The 23709-nt window shown below is 41.7% G+C and overlaps 1 protein-coding gene across 10 annotated transcripts in view; it reads right to left on the reverse strand.

Annotated features, from left to right (window-relative positions):
* The window catches only part of lrmda (leucine rich melanocyte differentiation associated), a 346704-nt gene that overhangs the window by 30378 nt on the left and 292617 nt on the right, over positions 1 to 23709 (reverse strand). For all 10 annotated transcript variants that reach the window (XM_074646029.1, XM_074646028.1, XM_074646030.1 and 7 more), the window contains one exon: positions 5668 to 5752. In XM_074646029.1, coding sequence (XP_074502130.1) covers positions 5668 to 5752 — 85 coding nt within the window. The remainder of the gene's footprint in view (positions 1 to 5667; positions 5753 to 23709) is intronic.

The raw sequence follows: 23709 nt of genomic DNA on the forward strand, positions 1-23709 counted from the left end.
AGGAAAAGCCTACGCTGCCATTAGAAGCAGATCACAGACACCTCATCAGCTCACAAACTGGCAAACATTGCAAAGAAATAAAACTTTCATGCCGTGACGAGTGCCTGGGAAACATTTTTATGATCTCTGTAACCGGGAAGAAGGCCACGTCTTTACTTCGTCAATTCACCTCGTAGAGCTCGGTGCGGAGGCTCACTCAACACATGCTCATGGTGTATAGCTGGCAGAGAGATCTGTATATATCATTCACTATGAAATGTTTCATCATCTGTCACTTCTCAATGTTGAACGCATGCATTGTAGTTTAAAAAAAAAAAAAAAGTTTACAGAAAACAGCTCTGCGAAGGGGTACTCTGGACCAGTCCGGAGGAAAAGCTTACACTTTGTTCTTTCCACATGCCTCATTTTAGTTGTGTGGGGGCCAGTGCAAGTCTTTGTGTTTAAGAGTGATGTTTATCAGGGGACAGATCCTGCTGGTATAATCATTACGAGGCTGAGTGAAATGTCTTGCAGAGCACGTACATGTGTCTAATGGGAAACGTCAAAAGGTGCTCTGTCTTTTCTCACCGCGTTCCAGAGAGGACATTTCCATGCTCGTGGAACACGCCAAGGCAGCCCAAACCAGAATGGGAAGATTATCAGCAGAAAGATGAGAGTTTAATTTCCTTCTAACTATACGGAGTGACATCAAACAGAAAAGAACGGAATCACTCAAGATAAGCACGGAAAACAACTCGGCGAGTAAAGAAACAGATGTGTGAGGTAATGTATCAATTAATTTGCCAAAAACATTCGGTAACCAGCAGCACATGTGTTCGCTGTAAATAACAGGACTTTATGAAAAGTTGATATTTGTATTGATAACAGCATCTGAGCCGCGGTGTTATAAATAATATAATCAGCTCTGGTTATTAAACAAGCAACAATAAACCGACATTAGGGAGCTGTTTTGACGCATTACCATTTTTTAAAGCCGTCAAACTCACTTTTTGTTTTACTAAGTGCAAAGAACATTAAGTCATCAGTCAAACCAACAACCTTCCCCTTCATAATGACAACAGCTAAGTTTCAACACTAGCAGTTTAGTCATCCATTAGTCATGTATCCCATCCAGATGTCTGGTGGAGGAGAGGCGGGGAGGAGGAGATAGCAGCAGGTGTAGATCTCTCTGAGCCCAGCTGAGCTCTAAAAGGCAGTGCTTAGCACCCACAGCTCCGTCATCTGGCCTCTCCCCTGTCTCCGCCAGCCTTTCGACAGCCCATTCCTCATCATTTACCCCTTTTTGGCAAAGCCCAGAGCCCTTCTAATGGGCTGCTCTGAATGCTTCCAGATGTTTGTTTATTTGTTGTGCAGCAACTATAAAACAGTTTACTCTTAGTTTGGATCTGTTCCATTTTTTTGGGGGGGTGCTGAGGGAGCGAAGGGGAACGTAGCAGGAAGCGGTGCAGATCACCCCGACATGTAATGAAAGCGAATCGACGAACAAATGTGAGACACCCCATGGGTGTCGTCAGGAATGTTTGTTTTTTTTTGCTTTGAAGGCTGCTTTCCTCCTGGGATTTTAATAACAGTTGTGCACCATTTAAGATACATACATACAAAGTAGCTGGAAGCAGGCCCAGAACAAGAAGATTAAAAGGGCCCAGGGCTCATACTGTAAGGCGGATTTCAGGCATTTTTCCTCGTCTGTTTACTTTGCTCGCACAAATATATCCCTTTCATTTACCGCTGTCACAGCTGAGGGATGGCCTACTCAAATTTAATCTGATACCTGGAAAAAAAAAGCAGTAACTAGTGCCTGGCATATTTATTGAAATATGCAGAGGAAACGAAGGGTATTTCATTAAAATCTCCTCTGTGTATATGGATACGTATATCAATCAAGTCTGAAGCATCTTTTTTACATACTGCTGAACTACTGTTATAATTAGATGTAAGAAAAAAACTTGAGAATCGCACTTCAAAATGTGTCATCCTAAGAAAATGACAAGCTGGTAATAAATAACCCAGCACATTGTTTCACATGTTGAAATGTGAAATCATCATGGTAAGGCACAGGAACACAAAATGTGTCATTTGGATGTGGCCTAATAGTACGGTCTAGGCCAGTCTTCAACAAGACACACAGTACTTATTATGTATATAGTATTTTGGACTGTTAGATTTAGAGTTGAGTTGACAGTTGGACCAGCACTGAGAGTTAGAGCCAAGGTGACAGTAGTGGAGAATCCTCAGGCCTCTCTGCCAGACTATATACTCCACTCCACTCTGTGTCACGCCTTCACTAAGACACGCTGGAGCCCCCGCCGTCCTCCTTCACTTTGTCTTTCCTCTCTCTCATTTTTAAGTCTTCTTACGCTCTTTAACGCTGGTCTTTTCTACCCTCCTTCATCTTTCCCTCTTGTTCTGTCCGTCTATCTCGTCAGATCTGGTTTATGAAATCTTGATTCAGATTTCACTACCACAACAGCACATCTTTCGCTTTCCCTCCCTCCCTCTTCTCCTCGCTGCCTTGTTTTGCCCCGTCTCCTCCAGGTTGACTCCTCCGCCAACCGAGACAGGAGCTTATCCTGGAGTTCTGTCCTTGGTTTCCACCCCTTCTCTCCCTGGGCAGTGACCTGCCAGCGCTGCCCTCCTCTTGGGAGCTCCTAGATGCTGTAATTACCTCTGGCACCCAGGCTCTGGGGCTTCCACACAGGTGACATGGCAAAGAGGGGTGGGGGGTGGGTGCAGAGGGTTGAAAGGAGGAAAGGGAGGTTCTTTCTGAGCAGCCGACAGGGCGATGTCAGAAGTGCTGTTGATCTTCCTGCTACTGCAGGAGTCGGGATGAAACTATACAGCCTGCCTTGTACCCCCATTAAAAAAGACCACTTCATTAACCCCTTAAAAACTACTGTCACAATCACATATATACAGAATATATATATATATATATATATATATTCTTTCAATACAGCAAAGTGCCTTTTATCTCATGTACTGAGCGTGATTTCTCAGCAGCACAAAACAAAAGCAGAACTTTAAAAAATGGGGAAAAAAACAGGACATACAATTTCACCTCCGCAATTTTTGAACAAATCGTGTAGTGAATTGTTTAATTTAGCATGCATATTGAAACGAGAGTGTTGCATTGAACTACATAAAAACACTCAGCATGTCGTTTCACCCCTATTGTTTATATCCTGAATTTAACTCGCTTAGTTGTTTGGAATTACTGTCTGAAAAATGTTGTTAGTTGTAGCACTGCTTCGCTCCACAGCTTTGTTCTCTTTGAATATGGAGTTACTGTGACCGTCTCCGACGCATAAAGAAAATTCAAGTATGTTTAAGAAGTGTAAATAAAAGGAAAAAAAACAAAACAAAGAGCTGGGGTATAGGCGCTGGAGGCGGGGACATGAAGACGAGGTGAAGGGCGAAGATGAGGGCTGTGTTATCTAAGACTGCAGCGCTGCATCGTGAAAATAACAAATGGAGACTGTCACCACGGCTCAGATCTTAGACGGAGGGGAAAATATTTCATGTCAGATCCCCTCACCTTTAAATGGACTGTTCTTAGCCAGGTCTGATTTTGACAAAGCACGGGGCTCCTCCTGTCCTTACATTCGGTGGGAGCTGCCTCCGTCCACGCTTGACATGACATAGATCTGTCCTTGGCACCATAAACGGGGCGGGTAGAGATGGCCACTGTTGACCTGTTGTGCTATTCCATACTGGTGGTCGACCCATCGCAAGTGTTTTTTGCATTTTGAGGACAGTGATGAATGTCTCAGGCACAAGAAATGACCTGAGAAAAGTGGGGCTTATTGTGAAAAGCCTGACTCCAGATAAACTGTTGATTTTGGTTGAAGCTCAGTTGGTCACAGGCTAACTGGAGCCTGATTAAATGTAAACTGCACTTTCGTTAAAACACAGGGTCGAGATGTCAGGCAATGGTGGGGACCGGAAGGTTGGTGCTATGCTTCCGCAACGGCGCTGTCGGTCAAGACGGCGTTATCAGGTGTAACTGCCGTATGAGAGCAGTGCAGAGCAGCGGCCGTGAGGTAGCCAGTGGGACACACTCACATGCACTAAAAGCCCATGCTGCCAACCGGCTATGACAACAAAGCAAAGAAAAGCTCAGATTACAACCAGTGGCCAACCTCCAGATCTGAAAAGTGAAGGCAATGCTGAAGTGTCTTAAACTTGCATTCTTTCTAATAGCCAGCAGGGGGCGACTCCTCTGGTTGCAAAAAGTAGTCTGATTGTATAGAAGTCTATGAGAAAATGACCCTACTTCTCACTTGATTTATTACCTCAGTAAACATTGTAAACATGAGTTTATGGTCTCAATCTCTAGTTTCAAGTCTTCTTCAATACAGCATGATGTTCATTCAGTAAATTATGGTCCCATTTAGAGTCAAATAGACCATAAAGCAGGGTATGCTTTAGGGCGTGGCTACCTTGTGATTGTCAGTTCGCTATCACGGTGTTGTCCGGTCTGGGAGTTGTTTGTGTTTTTGTCTTAGAACTTTAACCCTTTCACAGTGTGTTTTCAGTTCTTGAAAGTTAATTACAACCTTTTTGGTCGCCTAAAAATGTCTTATTTAGCTTTGGGTTGTACTAAGCTCCACCCTCCCGTGTCACTTCTGGTTGCAAAAGACCAAGATTACGACAGCCAAAATGCTAACCCTAACCCTTCAAAATGGCAGTCCACAAACCAATGGGTGACGTCACTGTGACTACATCCACTTCTTATATACAGTCTATGATTAGAACAGGGAGAGTGACTTCATTCTCTGCTCAGGTAGACATTACTCCTTTATATCTTTACATAGCAAATAGTTGTTTGATGCTATATCAATGCTCCGGATATCATATAGAACACCTTTAAAATTACAGTAAATGGTTACAGTTCTACTTTTACAGTGTGGTGACATCTATGGTATGAAATTATCTTTATTATATTAATTATTAAGATAGCCAATGAAATGTATTTTGGTTTTCCAAGAACACAGTCTGACTAAAGACTGTACATGGACTAGAAACTGATACAAGTCATCAAAGTTTAAGTAAAAACAAATATTTTTTTTTTAATATAACCTAACTTATGGGTATAGTATAATACAATGGACTGCCAAGGTTTTTTACTACAACCTCAGCTGAGGATCTGCTACGAACGCAGGCGGTAGCCTGCACAATTATTTTTAATTAATGTGATGCATTCTTCCTAGAGTGCAGTGTTTGATGCTAAGGAGTTGCTACACAATTACATCAACTGACTACACCGGGTCAATGTGAGGCCTAATCAATGTCTAGTATCAACAGATCAAGGATGCCTCTCCTTGTATATGTGCTGTGTGGCTCCCACGCATACATTCAGATCAGAGTTAACCTAGATTACTCTGATTTATTCCCACTATCAGCACCATCGCACGGATGAGATGAGATCAATAAGAATAGATAACATAACTTCAACTCAGTCTCAAGAAAAATATAGCTTCCCACTCTCTGTAGCTGTTAGGGTTATTATGTCTTATATTTACATAATCCGTAGGCCTGATTGAATGTATGATAATATATTGTTTTGCTTCTTGTTTACTTTGAAGAATATCTGTACAGATGTACTGTATGTACAAGACACCTAAGTCAAAAGGTTATGAAGTCAATAGGTCTTTCTATTTTCCTTACCTTTGTGGTTCTTGGCATCTTTGGATCCTCGGGGTAGAGGAGTGTAGGGCAGTGGGTGACTCTCAGATCCAATCTCATTACGTGGCTACATGAGAAAGGAGACACACAAATAGAAAGAATATTTAGAAAAAAAAAAGGTTTGACAAGTTTTAAAATGACAAGTAGCTGACTGCGAGTGTCATAAATCCTTTGGGATTGGCTCAGGAAATGTTGGAAACACTGCTCCTGTTTTATGACATAATGTGGCAGGTCATGTTTTATTACCTCTCGCGTTTTGTGGAGCTTCACTCCTGTCTTTGATGATCTGATCTACGACCTGGTTAGGGAGGAGAGGTCTTAACCTCCACTCAGCCATGACCTCCTGCAGTGGTCAGCTAAAGGGTAGACGTCACTCACTCTGAGCAGCCAAACGTAGCGCGGTTATATGAGGCAGAGAGGAAATGTAATTTGCACTTTAACCGGCCACCTTATTTAATGTCACATAATTGAAGCGAGAGGTAAATATGTGCATAGATTCCTGCGAAAACTAGAATGAGTTATTGATTGTGAGCAGAGGTTTCGGGCTAAACGAGTGTGACAAATGCTGCTTTAAGACAAAGAGAAAACAGAGGCCTGAAACCTCCCAAACAGGTCAAGAGTTTCTTGTGTTGTTGTTCTTTCGTGCACTTTCAAGGTCCAAAACATCCTCTTCCTTCCCGTAGCCTTTTAGCTAGCGGAGCAGGCAGTTAATCATGACACAGCGATATCCGATGCCTTTGCAGAAATACTTTCCTTTCCTGCAGGAAGGAATTCACCGGGTCTTTAATCATAGCAAGAGACTCAACTGACAAATACATATTAGAGATGGTTTGGAGCTGCATTTTTCCCACTTTTATTGTTGTTCCTCTACATGCCCATGCATAACCTTGAGAAATGGAACGGTCTGCACTCTTAAATGGAACCATATTCTTCATGGGAAAAGAGAGCACTGTGAATTGAAAACGATCACATAATGTGCTTTCAGATAGGATCTCTGAAAGGCATTAGGGCCTGGCCAGCATGTGTGTCACATTACACCAAAGAGGGGGAAAAATGGCAAAATAAGCCTATTGTGAGACCTTACTACATATATGCTGGTGGACCAGGCTTTTGAAAGAAACGGCTCGGAATAGAAATATTGTTTTGACAGCAGACCTGCTGCCTCTGCAGTGGCTGAGACCTGTTTAGAAATACCCCTGCTTGTTCGCTGTACTTGTATGGAATGTGTAATACAAGAAGTCAAACAACCCCAAAATAAGAACATACTGTGCTCAGTAAAAAACCCACACGTCCCATTTGAGGAAAAACAATCAGGTATTCATACTCAGTTAACTGCAGCAGCGGCAAAATGGATATACCCATCTACAAAAGAGTCTTTTTATTGCCCTAATTTTGCATTTTTCCATTTGGTTTTGAGGGTATAATTGATATTGGCGCTCATGATGAACACACAAAGAGCCTGTCTATGACAATTATTATGAGCTAACAGAACAACTCAGGCATTAAGACAGGAGTTGTGAGCCCTCTCTATTTGATCTACCTCCATGCTCTTCTGAGCTGCGCCCCTGCGTGCTTCATTTCCTGGCCTGCTTGAAAGATCACAAGCCTGGGCCTCTTCTGGCCTGCGTGGCCTCCCAAAAGCCCCTCCTAATCCTGCTGCTTGCTCACAATTAATCTTCCTAGTTGCCACATTATTAACAGCACCACCCACAGACTATATGTTAGGGGGGCGTTGGAGGAGAAGAAGGAGAGGGAGGACTGCTGGGGTTAGCTGGATGCTTGATAAAGCCTCGGGGCTGGTTTTGGTCCTGAGGGACGTCAGTCACCTTGCTTTCAGCATTACCACCCACCCATTCCCCCCCCCCGTGCTGCTATGCATGACACCACCACTTCACCTCCTCAGTATCATGCCTGCTGATCAAACACCCGACCCATTCAACATCTGTGGTTGTCACTTCCCGTCCTATCCAGAACAAGCATTTTACCCCACCCACAGGACATCAATCAGCCAGCTTTCCCATGTCCTGATCCTCCCTTTTCTCCTCTCAGACCTTCCTCCGTACCCCTCCACATGTGCACTCTTTCACTTTAGTCAATGACCTGTCCAGAGGATGAGAAGGCTGCAATGATTATAATGAGAAAGCATGAAGGAAATGAAGGAGAAATTTCTCTCTAATGCTTGCTTTAAGGAAGACTGATTGATTGATAACTAAAATTATTAAAACAAACATACATACATACATACACACACACACACATATATATATATATATATATATATATATATATATACAGTATGTGTGTGTTTATATTGCGTTAACTTTGATAGTCCTAATATAACACGTTAACGCAAATTCGTTTTAAGGCCACCAATTTATTTTTCTTTTTAAGTTGTAGCAGACTCAGTTTTAAAGCTAGAGTGAAGATACTGGCATCATATGAAACTAAAAACCGAAGGAATACAGTATTACCAACCATGTCATACTAGCTTTTTGCATAAAGCAAGCATATTTGCCCACTCCCATGTTGATAAGAGTATTAAATACCTGACAAATCTCGCTTTAGGGTACATTTTGAACAGATAAAAAAATGTGTGATTAATTTGTGCATAATCACGATTAACTATAGACAATCATGCGATTAATTGCAATTAAAATTGTTTTTATTGACAGCCCTTATATACTATATATACTGTATGTGTGTGTTTATATATATGTGTTCATATATACACACACACATACAGTATATACATACATATATGCAAGAGTTTATATATATATGTATATATGTATATATATACATATATATACATATATACATATATATATACACACAGTATATGTGTGTTAATATATATTTGTTTATATACAGTATATATACACACACACACACATATAAATATACAGTATATACAGTAATATATGTGTGTGTTTGTCTATATAACACAAGTTTTCGCAGACCTTTGTGCTGTTGTTGACATTGAATATAATAAACACAGACAATTATTTAAAATCCAAATATTAACATAATAATGATCAACATTTAGCTCTTTTTTAAACTACTAGATAACAGAAATATGGCATTGTATGATTACTCCCAGAACAAAAAATAAAGATAGTGATCGTCTCATGATGTCCTAACAGATTATATCCCTTTCATGTTTCCTAAACAAGCGCTTCATCTATGCTCCTACTCTCTTTATTCCCCCTTTTCTGTATGCTTTCTACCTCTCCCCGTCTCCCTCCCTTGTTTCCTCAGGTTGTACCTACACTGAACAGAGGGAGGTGCTGCTGTGTCGTGTATTTAAGATGCTCCTGGACCCCCTTTCTCCTCTCTCTCCATCTCTCTCAGTCTCTCTGCTGTCCAGATTAGTCTGCTCATCAAGCTGAGCATTGTTTTAATTTGCTGGGCCCGGGGCATATGCTGAGTGTTCACATCATTATTGTCTCTGTGCAATGTGAGTTATCACCACAGCTTATGATAATGCGGCACAAATTTACAGGCTGGGGAGCACCATGGATTCTGTGATAATAAAGGGTGGACAGAGGGGACTGGAAATAGGGGGAGAGAAATGAAGAAAGTGTGTATGTGTGTATGTGTGTGAGAGAGAAAAAAGGGTGATGGCAGAGAGAGGAAGCTCTGTTGGATGTCATTATGAAAGATGATTCCCGTACTGGATAATACATCACACCGATGCTGTCTGTCTTCTGCCTTTCCGTGTTGTTATGCGAATAAATGCTGATAAACCCAGAGGCAATAGTGATTATTACTTCCAACATATCACCATGAGAGGAGGGGAGCAGGACGAGGGAGACAGGGGGGAGGGATGGAAAGACAAGAAAAGCAAAACACAAAAGAGAGCCACATGGTGCACATAACCACCTCCACAGTGGGGTTCCTGAAAATATGAGATACCAAAAAAAAGTGAGTCGGGGAAGGTTGACGCATATCGAGGTGTTTTTCAGATGCAACAAAGTTTACAAAGTTTTGCAGGCTTGGGCTCTCGATTTTCAAATCTTGATGGGTGTTATGTGACAGAACATTACGCTGACAACAACTGATCTAGGGAGATTTCCCTAGAATGTGATTATGATGTTGGCTGCCACAGCAAATAAAGTAAGTATTTTGCACTGCTTTCCTCTCTGAGGTCTCGGCCCGACCAGCTCATCCTGACACAGGTGGTTCCTGCCTGGCCTCACCTCACCTCCCTCCTTAAGACTGACCAGCAATACAATCTAATTACAGCCGCGCTACAGAGGGAGACCAGTGTAAACACCAGCCCTTTTTATCTCCTTATACATCTGGACAAGTAGACAAAGTGCTAAAAGGAAATAAATGTGGCCTGACAGCCACATCAAAGAGTTCAGCCAGAGGCTTACTGCTACTTAGGGCACAGGAATGTTGTTGCTAAGCATCAGCCCGCAACCTATCAGGGTGCAAAGAGGGCCCTGTCCTGCCTCGGAGAGGGAAAAGGGGAAAAGAGAGAAACGAAGAGGAGAGGGAGGGTGAGGGAAGGGAAGGGAGGGTAGGGAAGGGGGGGGGAGGCTGACATTGAGGGGAGGCTAGGGACTCAAGGAGATTTTTGTAGCTTAAAGCAATTGTTGGAAGAAACAAGCCTTCTGTTTTGTTTTCTCTTGACACCATTTCTGCTTTTTGTGCTTGCAAAAGACATGTATAAAAATGTCTTTTGATATGTTTTCTCTTTGGGTCTATATCAAAATATTTCTTTTGTGTCTGTGCATGGAACTTTTTTTTTTTTTTTCTCTGCGTCTTGTCTCTGTAAACTGGTGCCGCTTTCTGATCATGTTAGAGATCAGAGGAGACGCAACTTGTGAACTTATTTGAGTCAACATTTAATGCTGGCATGACACGTTTATTTCTTCACTAGATGGAATTTTTTATGATCCACGTGTCACACTTGTGAAGTTAGGGGTTACGAACAATACAAGACTTTTATAAAAAACAAAACAAATAAGTAGCGCCGGCTTGCAGCATCTTACAGCATGTAACGGCAATGACGAAATGAGAAATGCTCTAATTCGCCACCAAAGATTGAATCTACCCCTAATATGCATGCACACACAGGACTTGTGCATAATTCAGTGTTTTCAAACAGAAGCCTGGTATTTTGGTGCACTAATACACAAAATATTATATTTTGATGTTATTATGTAGACGAAAAAACACATGCTGGTTGAGGTAAAACCGTTTAAACGCATATTTTACCAGCAACAAACTCGAGTGGCACCAGCTTATTAATTCAAATATTATTTTTTTTTATATCTGACCTTAATGATAGTGGCTTAGGGAAGAAGAGAAAATATTATAACGCGTTTTAAATTGCTCTTGTGTGCATGAAAAGCATTCATTCTGTTTTCTTAGGTAATGGCAGATGGGAGGGGGGGGGACATTTGATGTAATGGTGCCTGCACTTGTGGGTAGTACAGCAGTCTTTTGCTCAGCAGGACGACTGCTGAGCGTGTGTTTAATGATTTACCAGTTCTACTCCAATGAACTTGCTCCGAGTAGATGTATCATATGATCACTGATCACAAGAGCAACTGTTCCGATGTTTTTGCTCGGGGCGCACGGGTCACGACGGAGCGAACCGGCAACAGTGAACATTGTCGTTTTGTGTGTACGGCTAAGCGTCAGGCAGGCAAAGGTTGAGTGCTGCTGGACGTTAATCATCCACAGCGATGACTCACGGATGGTAATAAGGCTGTATTTGTTTTTAGGTTGAAATTTAAAAGAGCCATTCGACCTTTACTTGGAGTGTCTTGCAGGATAAGTGCAGGTGATTTAAAGCGGAAATGTAAGCCTACATTACAGGTATGCAGTACAATTAGCTTGAGGGTATTTCTTATTTTGGTCTGACCTTTCCATTGGCACGGATTCTGAAGCTACTAAGTTATAAAGACACAAAAAACAATCGCAAAAATGCTGCAGTTAAAACAATGATTAAGTGTCTTATTCAAACTTTTACACAAAACACAACTGATTGTTTCATATATTTTCATAAGTACAAACAATTTCTTTTATCTCTAAAACAGCAGAAAAAAGGAAAATGTGAATGTTCTGATCTACCTGTGACACAAATCGTCTTTGTCAGAGTTTTGCCTGGTGCGAAAAGAAATATTTTCGTCTTTCCTGTACGGCACAAACACACATACACAAAAGCACAGCAGCTAAGGAGTGTGACATATCATGAGGCTTTCTGTTCTGATTAGGGGCTGTAGCTAACATCAGGGCTGTTTTCTAGAGTGTAGGATGTTTAATAATTGAAGACTCCGGGAGCGGGTCTGTCACACCGGCTTGTCTCGAATGTTTCCTATGCAATTAGACGCAGAGAGACATTTGAAGAGGACCCACAAAAAGAGGCACAAAAAGTGACATGTGAACTTAAAGGAAATTAGCTCTTCACACGAGTGAAATGTGAAGGTTACTTAGCAATGCTTAACTCAGACTGTGGCTGTGTGAAGTGTGTGTTTGACTCAGCCTCGCTGCGGAGACTGCGATTTTCTTTACTTTGAGCCCGGCTTCAGTCAGTAAGATCACAGAGGGAATGAAAACTAATTTTGACTCAAGGCATACGGGGAAGAAAAAACGAGGAAGAAGAAGAAAAAAAACCCTGAGATATGTCGAAATAATGAGATCTCTTGATGTTTTCTGGGAAGATATGGGATGATGCAGACAGATGCACAACTCACATCTTCACCCAAGGACACACACACACACACACTCGTGGAACATTTAACCACAACTTCAAAACACACAGATCTGCATGTGTGCACATTAAAAAAGCTCACACACACCCTTTCGCATTATTTGACTGCATGAAACACTAATGCACATGTACTTACATGCTCACTTACAGTCAACACAAACTGATTTGTTGATTAGTACAGATGCAGACTTAATGCATGATGTAAATACAGCACAACCACAGTTATTGAAATGTAAGAACTCTGACCTCAACTCAATGCAAAATGTTCAATGGTATGAAATAAAAAACTAGGGCTGTCAAAGTTAATGCGATTTAGTTTAAACGCCACCAATTTCTTTAACTCAACTCGCAATTTTTAGGTTGTAGCGAGCAGATTTAATGCTAGAGTGAAGGTACTGGTAATATATGAATCTAAAAAATCCTAAGGAATCCATTGGTACCAACCATGTCATGCTAGCTTGTTGCAAAGGAGGCTTAATAATGCTCCAAACTTACACAAAATTTTGGCGAGGAAAAACTGTCATGGCCATTTTCAAAGGGGTCACTTGACCTCTGACCTCAAGATATGTGAAGGAAAATGGGTTCTATGGGTACCCACGAGTCTCCCCTTTACAGACATGACCACTCTATGATGATCACATGCAGTTTGGGGCAAGTCAGTCAAGTCAGCACACTGACACACTGACAGCTGTTGGGCTTGAGTTTGCCATGTTATGATTTTTTATGCTGAAGGCAGTACCTGTGAGGGTTTCTGGACAATATTTGTCATAGTTTTGTGTTGTTAATTAATTTCCAATAATAAATATATAGATACATTTGCATTAAGCAAGCATATATGCCCACTCCCATGTTGATAAGAGTATAAAATATATGACAAATCTCCTTTTAAGGTACATTTTGAACAGATAAAAAATGTGTGATTAATTTGCTATTAATCATGATTAACTACGGACAATCACGCAATTAATCGCAATTACATATTTTAATCGATTGACAGCCCTAAAAATCTTTTTTTAAAGAATTGGGCTCATTTGGGAGATAACTCAAATTAGATCCCTCTTTATTTCCATTTGAAAATATTACATGATAAACTGCAAACACGAATGATTAATATGTTCCCTATCCGTCTCCGCTCGCCTCCGATCCCTGACAACCTTTCGAAAGAAATCCCCCCCCATCCACATCTCCGTGCTTCACGTCGCAATGATAACACTGTCATCTTCCACACCTATCATAAGTCACAGGCAAACGACCCAGATCCTCCGTCGCGAGACAGAACCCTCTGCGGGCCTGTAAGCTGTATCATTACACCATGTCATCTTTATGGCACGGAGCAAAGCCCAGCTCTCTAATTACACTCTGCCTACTCCATTTACCCAGACAGGGACGGAGCAGCAGGCAAACAATGCATTAAAAATGGAGTGCTTCCCCCTGCTCTATGGATGCCCGTGTTGTTCTGCCCGTGGCCGCCGTTGTCCCCTGGTTGTTGTTGTTGTTTCTCTAAAAGCTGTGGAGAAGAGATAGCAGAGGGCCAACGCCACCTTCCCCACCTCCTCTCTTCTTCTTCTTCTTCTTCAACCCTTTCCTCAGAAGGACTTATGAAGGTGAGTGGCTGTCTGACAGGCCGGGAATAAAAGAGACAAACCAGGGATAAAAATTAAATAAAAAGTAGCTGTCTTAAACAGTAATTGCACTCCTTTGCTGAGCATGCTCTCAGATATATAAACCTGATTTACTGTTGGCGTCGCTGCCACAAATCAGAGGGCCCTCTGAGAAACACTCGTGCTATGAAATTGTTTAATCTCATCAAGTTCTGCTTTCACAGCAGGCCATAAATCACATAGTCTTTGTTATCATAGACCTCCATGAGCGCCTCTGAGGCAGGCAATGGATCGTGGGTATATATAATCTTGACTGCGCAAACAGCAGGGTCGGAGCAGCCTGAAATACTTTCATATTAGCCGCGGTGCAGCTGGCGGAACACAAGCGCCCTGATGGATATCTCATTTCCTGCGCGCCGCATCTATTTTCAAGCAAATTATTACTGCATAAATTTCTTGTCAACAGAAACGGCCAATTAATTAAGTTAAAAATGCACTCGTGATCACATCGACGCAGCGAACAGGAGAGCTGGGGGGCAATTTCCCACTAAGTGAATTTACCTCAGGGGTCACCGTAATGACTGATTTTAAAGTTCGTCGTATAAAGTCGCAGACAAGCCAATATCTACACGGGAGCTGCTAACCGGCGACATATTTGCATAACGTATATTTATGTGGAAATGCTGGAGGACGACAGCCGCTGTGAGGAAGTTAAGTTTACAACTACAAAACAAAATGTCCACCAACCTCCCGCCTCGCTCGTATTTCATCAAAGACTGAGGATTGGTTTGGAGATCATAGAAGCACCTTTGCCATTTAAGATACAAAATATACACATTAAACAGAGCTCGCAATCTGAATGAATTATTCATAATGTACCGAGGGGTTGGGTGTTTGTGGGGGTTGGCGGTTGTTTATTCAGCTTGGGCCGTTTATCAGACAGTGAGGATCCCACGGCGGGGATGAGCTCGGAGATTTATCTGTGTTTGGGCTCCGAAGCAGATAAATCAAGGGGTGTAATCATGCTCTGAGTGGCCCAGCTGTGACCCCGTGGTGAACTAATGACACAGGGATATCTAAGCCCCTCTTCCTGTTCCTGGGTTAGACCCTTAGGTTAGTCCCCTGTCAGACACGGAGCTAAAGAAAGACACGAACAAACCAAGGGTAAACTTCAAGGCCCTTCGTGTCCCTTTGTCCTGTTTACACAACACCACCGAGTGGGATTCTTCGCCCACTACTAAAAATAACAGTGTCGGAAACAAAGCAACAGCAGAAGGCTACTGTAAGACAATGTTAGTCCAAACAATAGTATCGATTGCGAGCGTGCACATAGCGAGTTCACAAGCCTGCTATTCACAACAGTCCATGTAAAAGATACTGCCGTTTGGCTGAGGATGTCTCCCATTCCCCTCCCAGAGCAAAGGCTTTCTCCTGTACTGAGCCTGCTCTGATTTATCATGTCTTCTGCTAGCAGGCTGTCCGCTGATTAAGCCAGTGGAACTTTGTTTCACTCTCCTCTCTCTTTAATCTGTCTCTCAGCGAGATAAATTAGCCAGTGCCGTGCCAGCTCCTGCTCCCTTTACCTCCCTCCCTCCGTCTCTTCCTCTCTCTCCCCCTGCTTTTCTCTCTGTTTATCTTTTCTGTCTGTCACACATTGAGAAGGGAGCAGACACATCTGCTCCTACGCTGCTGCAGGAGATAGGGCTGGGCTTACATCCCCGGTCAGATTTAGCTTTAAGAGTGTCTGTGAGTGAGAGAATGAGTGTGTTTTTCCTCCTCGTTTTCTCTCCTTGACAACATTCTGTCAAACAATCTCCCTCTGCTTGGCCGGGCTTATGCTCTTTGTTGTTAGCTAATAAATCATGGAGTATTTATGATGTGCAATCCCTATTCTTAGTCTTTTAATGGCGACACGTTTGTGGGTGAATTAAAGCGGGGTTTTATTCACTAGGCTGCGGGCCAAAGTGAGGCCTGGGTGCCTCTGCATGTGAATGTTTTTCCCTTCCCCACTCTTGCCCGGGCGGTAAATCACACTCATTGTCAGCCACTGCTAAGTTAGTGTGCGTCATTGGGGAGAGCAGGAAGCACTGGGCATAATTCTGTCCATCAGCTTAATTTATTGTATCGGTAGCTTTGTAATCTCCGCCCCATAAATCACAGGGGCTGACAGACAAGAATTTGGTTTTAAAGGCAGCGTTCACCAGGATTTTGGCCAGCCAAGGACCTCATTCTCTCTGGGCTTTCTGCTCTCAAATTCAGCCATGAAAGAAAATCAAAACATCGCAATGTATGTGCTATTTCCTTGTACAATTAGAATACAGACATAATATTTTTACAGGTTATCCTTTACATTGGAAGACCATTAAGAAGTTAAGAAAAAGAGGAAGAAGAAGAAAGAGAGAGAAGAAGGGGTTCAAGGACGTGACCTTGTTTGCAGGTTTTTATTCCAGGTGAAATATAAAGCCTAATACAAGGGCACCGCTGCAGCATCTGCTTTGCAGATAGCGCACTTGGCTCCCCTTCCACGCCAGTGAATATAAATCAGGCGAGGCATCTCAATGCTAGGCCTGACTTCTAGAGGCCAACAAATCTTTAACATGAGATTAAGGCCTCAGCGGAGTCATCTATCTTTGGGTGATGGAGGAGGAAAATATCAGAGCACTCTGTAGGGCAATATGGTTTCACTGAGTCAGGACTGATGTGTACTAGAATGTACAAAATGCCATGTGTAATGCTCTAACAATTCATTACTCACATACACAGTGAGTTACTTTCTACAGCGAGGATGACTAGATGGTTACAAACCAAAAAAAAGGCTGCCAGATCACAAACCATTAGCTAATTATTCTGGAAAAAACAACTACGTATTTAATAACATTAAATAACAAAACAATCTATGTAGAAATATTAGGGCTGGCAAAGTTAACGTGATAATAACACGTTAACGCAAATTAGTTTTAACGACGCTAATTTCTTTAACGCATTAACACAACTTTTAGGTTGCATTGGGCTCAGTTTTAAAGCTAGAGTGAAGATACTGGCATCATATGAAACTATGAAAAGCCTAAGGAATCCATTGGTACCAACCATGTCATACTAGTTGCGAAGGAGGCTAAATAACGCTCCAAACTTATGCTACATTTTGGCGAGGAAAAACTGGCATGGCCATTTTCAAAGGGGTCTCTTGACCTCAAGATATGCGAATGAAAATAGGTTCTATGGGTACCCACGAGTCTCCCATTTACAGACATGCCCATTTTATGATAATCACATGCAGTTTGGGGCAGCCCTGTAAACAACAAATGTAGAAATATATAAATTTTCTTCATAAAAAATGCAAAAAATACTCCTAGAATTATAATTACCCTCTTCTATTTTCTACAGTTAGTAAGCAAGACAAAAGCACAGACCTAGACTGAACATAAGACGTGTTATGGGTGTTTTCATTTAAGTGTAGTAAATGTAAACGGTGTCAGCTGCGATGTGTCGACAACAAAGGAAGCAGACGAAAGCAAAGCAGCCAATTACCCTATAAACACATGCATATCTTCCAAAGCATGGGTCTCCTTTGTGGGTTTAACCTACCAAAGGCAACGGGTGGTTTACAAGATGCTCGCTCAGTGGATACAATTGTGCTTAGCATAAAAGGGAACACAGACTGTGAAGACCTAACAATGAACCATATCTCCCTGTAGCCTTTTCAACGCGCCACATTTACATATCAAGCCACCACTAGCCTGATATGTAAACACATTCCATCAGATGCCGCCATCGCAGCCAATGAGCGCCGTCGCGGTCCTACTATAGCTTGAAACAGCGTGTAGCATTAGACAAAAGGGAAAAGAGGCCTGAAAGAGACATCTCATGTCATCGCCCAAGAGAGATAATGGAATTGTTATACATCCTTGATCACAGACACTCTCACGGCATCTTGCTCTCTTTTTCACTCATTCTTTGTCTCGGCAGCTCTTAAAGTCTCTCTATCGCTCTCCCTCTCCCGCACACACACGAGTACAAAATTCCAGCACACTTCAGTGCGATAGCTCCTCTTCTCTTTCAGGGTTTCATTTCAATAGCTTTTTTATCTGAGGACTTCAATTTGCAAACCTAGCTGGAAGGCAGCTCCTCCTGATATGTTAATTGCAGGGTACTTAAGCGCTAAAAGATTAACATAAAACCCTTTGGAAACAAGCTAATAGTTTATGATAATTCGTGCATGGCCTTTGTCTGTCTATCATTACATTGCCTCTAGCGGTAATTTTATCAAGGGGCTGTAAAATATCATTTAAGCGAGTTCACTTTCAGATAATTAATAGCAGAAAGTGTATTATTCAATTGAGCCACACTGGCACCATTAACAATATGGCAACTAAGCTATAATTAAAGTATTTTATTTTATTAACCTATTCATAACGTTGTGCAAATGATGACACTGAGACACAGAGAGGCTTTTTTTTTTCTTCCCATCCCCGCCGAAGCACCGTCACCAGGGCAATTACAGGAGCCCAGGGTCGTCTCCTCAGTTAGCTGAGCTGATTGGAGCGTTTGAATTAGCAGGTGGGTGCACGCCTATAGCATATAGAGACATGCAGGAGACTCGAGCACCAGCAACGAGGAATCTGCTGAGCCGACAGATCGGAATTTGTGCTGTTTGCCAGGACGGAGAGATCTAGATTGAGACAAAGGTTTTAACCTGGATTTGAACCTGCGCTGGGCGAGATGAAAAGATTCCAAGTGAAGAGTTCACAGCGGAACGATCTCACTCAGAAACACCTCGCAGCTCAGAGGCTGAAATAATGGCGTGCTGCAGGGGTGCGCAGTGACAGTGGCTATCTTTATTCAAACATTAAAATCTACCATCATAACTACAATATACAGTATTTGCCATGCAGAGTATTTTAGGGGAGACACCCGAGGTGAATAGGGTAAAGAACTAATTATTATTAATTGTTTAACTAATAGATACCACCATGAAACTTCTCCGGTTGATTACTTAGTTTAAGACAATTCTTTTTAAAGTTTTTTTAAATTTTATGTTTACATATGCAAATGAGTAGGGATGCACCGATTGCAAAATTATGGGCCATTACCGATGTTTAAAATGAAAATCTGTCCGATAGCCAATATAGACATTTGGGTTATTTTGTTATTTTGTTATTTTATTATTATTTTGGTGCCAGGGAAACTGTCCTCACTCTTAAAGTTATTCAGCCCTTCATTCATATCTTGAATGAGCACAAATTAAATCATGCAAATTCATGAAACAAGCTTTAAAACAACCTTCTGTCACATGGAGAATAACTGCTTCAAAAGCTCCTTTAGCCCTTACACAACTACCTACTGAATGAGAGGAATATATTCTTCAGTACTTTCATAGCCCAACAAAAACCTTTTGTGAAACAAATTAAATATAATCAAATCAGCAGCTACCAACACAACATTTAGCCGGCACAAAATTAATTCAACAAAACACATAAAATCGTCCTCTGCCATCGGTGAATGTCATCTTATTTGCCGATTAAAGGCCGATTGTAGTCAACAAGGCAAAAATCGTCCGATACCGATTTTTGGCCAATAAATCTATGCATCCCTAACAAATGAGGCATTATCTTATCAAATATGTGCTAATTTGCAAACATTTCCAGAACAGAAATCTGGACACTGGATATTGCAAGGTTCAAAATTTTTGTTTTGAAAACGGCTTTGTTTGTTGACACATTAGAGTCAAAGGTTTTTACAGAGGACATTTCGGATATCTCTTTGTATCACTCCATAAATAAGAAAATACTGTCAACAGCCAGGTTTTTAGGAATAAAATGTTCTATAAATCAGGCTGTCAATGTTATATAAACAAACTCCTCTGTTAAAACCTTCAGAATATAGATAGGAATAAAACTGAAAGTTTGGTGTATATAAGTGCTACTGAAGTGGAGATTCCTGGCTCAGAGTGTGAGAAAAAAAATCATTTTGAGAAATCAGCCTTTATTGTTAAATGTCATATATTTTGAAGACACTACAGGTGAAGAGGGTAATAAACTTTAACTAATAGACATCACCATGAAACTTCCCCAGTGGGTTACTTACATTAAGTCAATTCTTTTTTATATCACAAGTTTTCTGAAATGTTATGTTTAAATATACAAATGAGGCATTATCTAATGCTAACTTCTGGAGAATTTAAGAGAAATCTACAGATGCAAATAGACAAAGTGCAGTAAAATAAACACCTAAATGTGTATTTTGGATGTTTTCTTTCCACTAGTCTGAAAGAAGACATGTTATGGAAACAAAATAGCCCAAAATCTCCAAATTGACTATACTCAAAAGAGTCAACTACCAATCCAAAGCAGCGACGTCCCCCATAGGTCACATCCATCTGAAATGCTCAAGCCCGACTGTGTAGGTAGGGCGTGTGTAACGGTTGACGCAGGCGTGCTTGTACAATGCATGTACACTGTGCTTGTGTGTGAATATATGCATGGTGGTTGATAGAGACACATTTGCCCCCTTCACGCACACATGCGCGTGAACAAACACACTTTCTCTTTCAGACACACCATCCCTCTCATGAATAATACAAAAACTCCTTTCAGCAAACAGCTCAAATAGCTATTCATTCATCTGCATACCTGGAGCCTTGCGAAATGATTGGCCCGCCATTACCACTGGAAAAAAAAAAAAAAAAAAGACAGAAATGTTCCCCAAACAATTTGCTTCAAAATGAGACAGGAATGATTCTGTTCTTTTCAACGACAGAGACAGGCCCCTATGCATAATGATGTTAGCGTAATGGGGTGACAGATAGACTGGGAGACCATGACATTAGCATGAGAAACACACCAGCGAGCAGCCGCTCAACTGTGGTCTCAGAGGGCCCTCAGACATACACTCTGAACATCGTTTGTCTCACAGCTCTGCGAGCCTGACAAATGAAGACACGCCACGTTTTATGCCAGGCAATATACCATTCCACTTTAGCAAACACATGACTTAATGACGGAGGGAAACCTGTCTCTGCATTACACAAGCCCACTATCTCTTGTCTTATTAGTGATGAATAAACTCATTCAAGGTTGGATGGAGAGACATGGCGAGACATCTGCAAAAGATGCAGAGGTTAGCCAAATTAAATAATGAGAAGCAATAACCTAGGGTTGGGAATCACCAAAGGTCCCACAATACCGTATTATCACGATAGAGAAGCGAAGTCCCGCCCCTTCTGGTGGACCAACATGGGTCCTTATTTCAGAAAAAATATGAACGGTAGTCATCGGCGGGAGACAAATATGTTTTTGATCCCGTTTGAATTGCTCCACGAATTACACATTAGATGCTTGTCAATTTAAAACAGAATTTTGCCAAGATGTCACAGCTTGTTGAAAAACTGTTGAAGTAGAAAACTGTGAAAATACGTAATTAGAAAGACTACACACCCAAAAGTCGCGCAGTGACGTCTCTCTCACTGAAGCTACGATGCCTTTGTACTGGGATGAAATCACACCCGCAACGGGCGGGTCTTGCTAGTTCTTTCGCTTCCCGGCTGATAAAAAGACCAGGAGACCCTGGATAAAATACATCAGGTAAGATAACGTTTCATTTGTGCGTTGAACATAGCTAAGTTTGCTAGCTAGCTAGTGTTTGTGACATATATTGTGCGAGACGAGAGATGTAGTTCACTGAGCGGTTTCACAGAAACCTAAATGAGACTACGACAAACCTACAACACACTGTGTCTTTCTTGACTTGTAAAAGTGTTTTAAATTGACAAACATCATATGATTGTTTCATGGCGCAATTCAAACGGGATCCAAAAATGATTTGTCTCTCGCCGTTGACTACCGTACATATTTTTTAACAAAATAAGGTCCCATTGGGTCCACCGGAATGGAGGCACTTTGCCTCTCTATACTTAAGTCAGGATACAATGTTATTGCGAATTTAAACACTTTGCGATATGTTGAGCATTGTGTTAAGATATATTGTGATATATTGCGATTTACTATCTTTTTCAACTGCAAATTATGCAGTTTGTCAACATCTGTTTTACCTAATAAGGTACGGTTTTCACTCGGTCCGTCTCAGAGTTTTCATTCACATATCTTGAGGTCAGAGGTCAAGGAACTCCTTTGAAATGGCCATGCCAGTTTTTCTTCCCCAAAATTTAGCGTAACGTTGGAGCATTATTTTGCATTTCTTCCCGAAAAGCTGACATGACATGGTTGGTACCAATGGATTCCTTAGGATTTTCTAGTTTCATATGATACCAGTATCCTTGCTTTAGCTTAAAGACCTACTACAACCTCTGAAAGACAGAATAGTTAGTTTATATAATAAAAGATCAATACTTGACGTCCGTGTATCAATACAATATTGCCACGCAAAATATCGCAATACTTTGCTGTATCGATTTTTTTCACCACTCCTACAATAACCAATGAAGTATTATGTCTTTGGACAGAGCCTTTCCAACAGGTTACAAGCTGAGAGTAAACTGATACCACTGCCTTACTCTGTAAAGATTTGACCTACAGTAAAAGCTATTTCCAGGCCTAATAAACTTAAGGCAAGCATGACAGTCAGGTAGAGAACACCACTGCAGGACTTTATATCTTTATGAGTGTGACAAGTTCACAATCTCACCTTTAGGGACTAAAATTACAGCCGCACATTTGTTTTACCGAGTGTGAAGAGATGTAAGAAGACAGGCCAGTCAGCACTGAGAAAATAGAGACTACTCTAAAATCTAATCTCAGAAACCAGAGCATGCTCACATTTTTTTTTCTTTTCACATGGCCTTTACAGTGTCTGTCAGAGTTTGTTAAGGCTAACAATATCTTTTATGAAGCTGCGGAAGTATCTCGAAGCTTTGGGGAATATAATCATATGTTTATAAGAAGTGATACGCCACATATAACATGCTGTCAAAAAGCTGAGCCACAGCCTAAAAATGGTAGAGCTCTGACAGCCCCGCCGTCCGCAGCACGACACTGTCGAAGGGGGTGAATGCCTCCTGTAAACATTTATCTTCCTCGTGAGTGTGTGTCTGTGTGTGGTACGGCCCGGCGACAGGAGCTTCTCTGAGGCTTTATCTGCGGCCCGACAAGACAACCTGTAATATACGAGCATCTGGAGCTCCTCTTCAAACACAGCCTTATCTCACGCCAAACATTCCCCGAGGCCAGAGCAGAGCAAGAGTGGCCCAGACCAGACCAGACAAGACCTCACACCGTCTCGCCGCATCCCACCCAACCCGTGAGCCGAGTGCCGAGCAAAGCTGGGAACAGTCCATCAAAAGTGCGTGCGTGCGTGTGTGTGTGTGTTTACAGGGAGTGTTCTCAGCTGAGAACAACAGTGTGACATTACGGTGACGGAAATCATCTGCTCGGAGTTTTTCTTCGGCCCCGCTAATCGGGCTAGAGGTTAATGGTGTTGCACTCAACACAAATGGACGCGATCCCTCTTCATCCACCGACTTAAACATAAATGTTGAGACTAGAACTAAACACCCATCACTCATGTTGCCGTTTGGGGGGAATTTATTTTACATCAATCTTAAGATAAATAGTGAAGGCCATTTACAGATCTTTCAGAGGGCAACTTGAACGAGCCGCACGCTATCACTTTCAAAGTGACTGATGGCGGCGTTCATAGGGTTGCTACAAAATCTTTAAAACAACTTTATCAAGAGCACCGGGT

The sequence above is a fragment of the Sebastes fasciatus genome, chromosome 9 (genome assembly GCF_043250625.1).
Source record: "Sebastes fasciatus isolate fSebFas1 chromosome 9, fSebFas1.pri, whole genome shotgun sequence".
NCBI classification, from domain to species: domain Eukaryota; kingdom Metazoa; phylum Chordata; class Actinopteri; order Perciformes; family Sebastidae; genus Sebastes; species Sebastes fasciatus.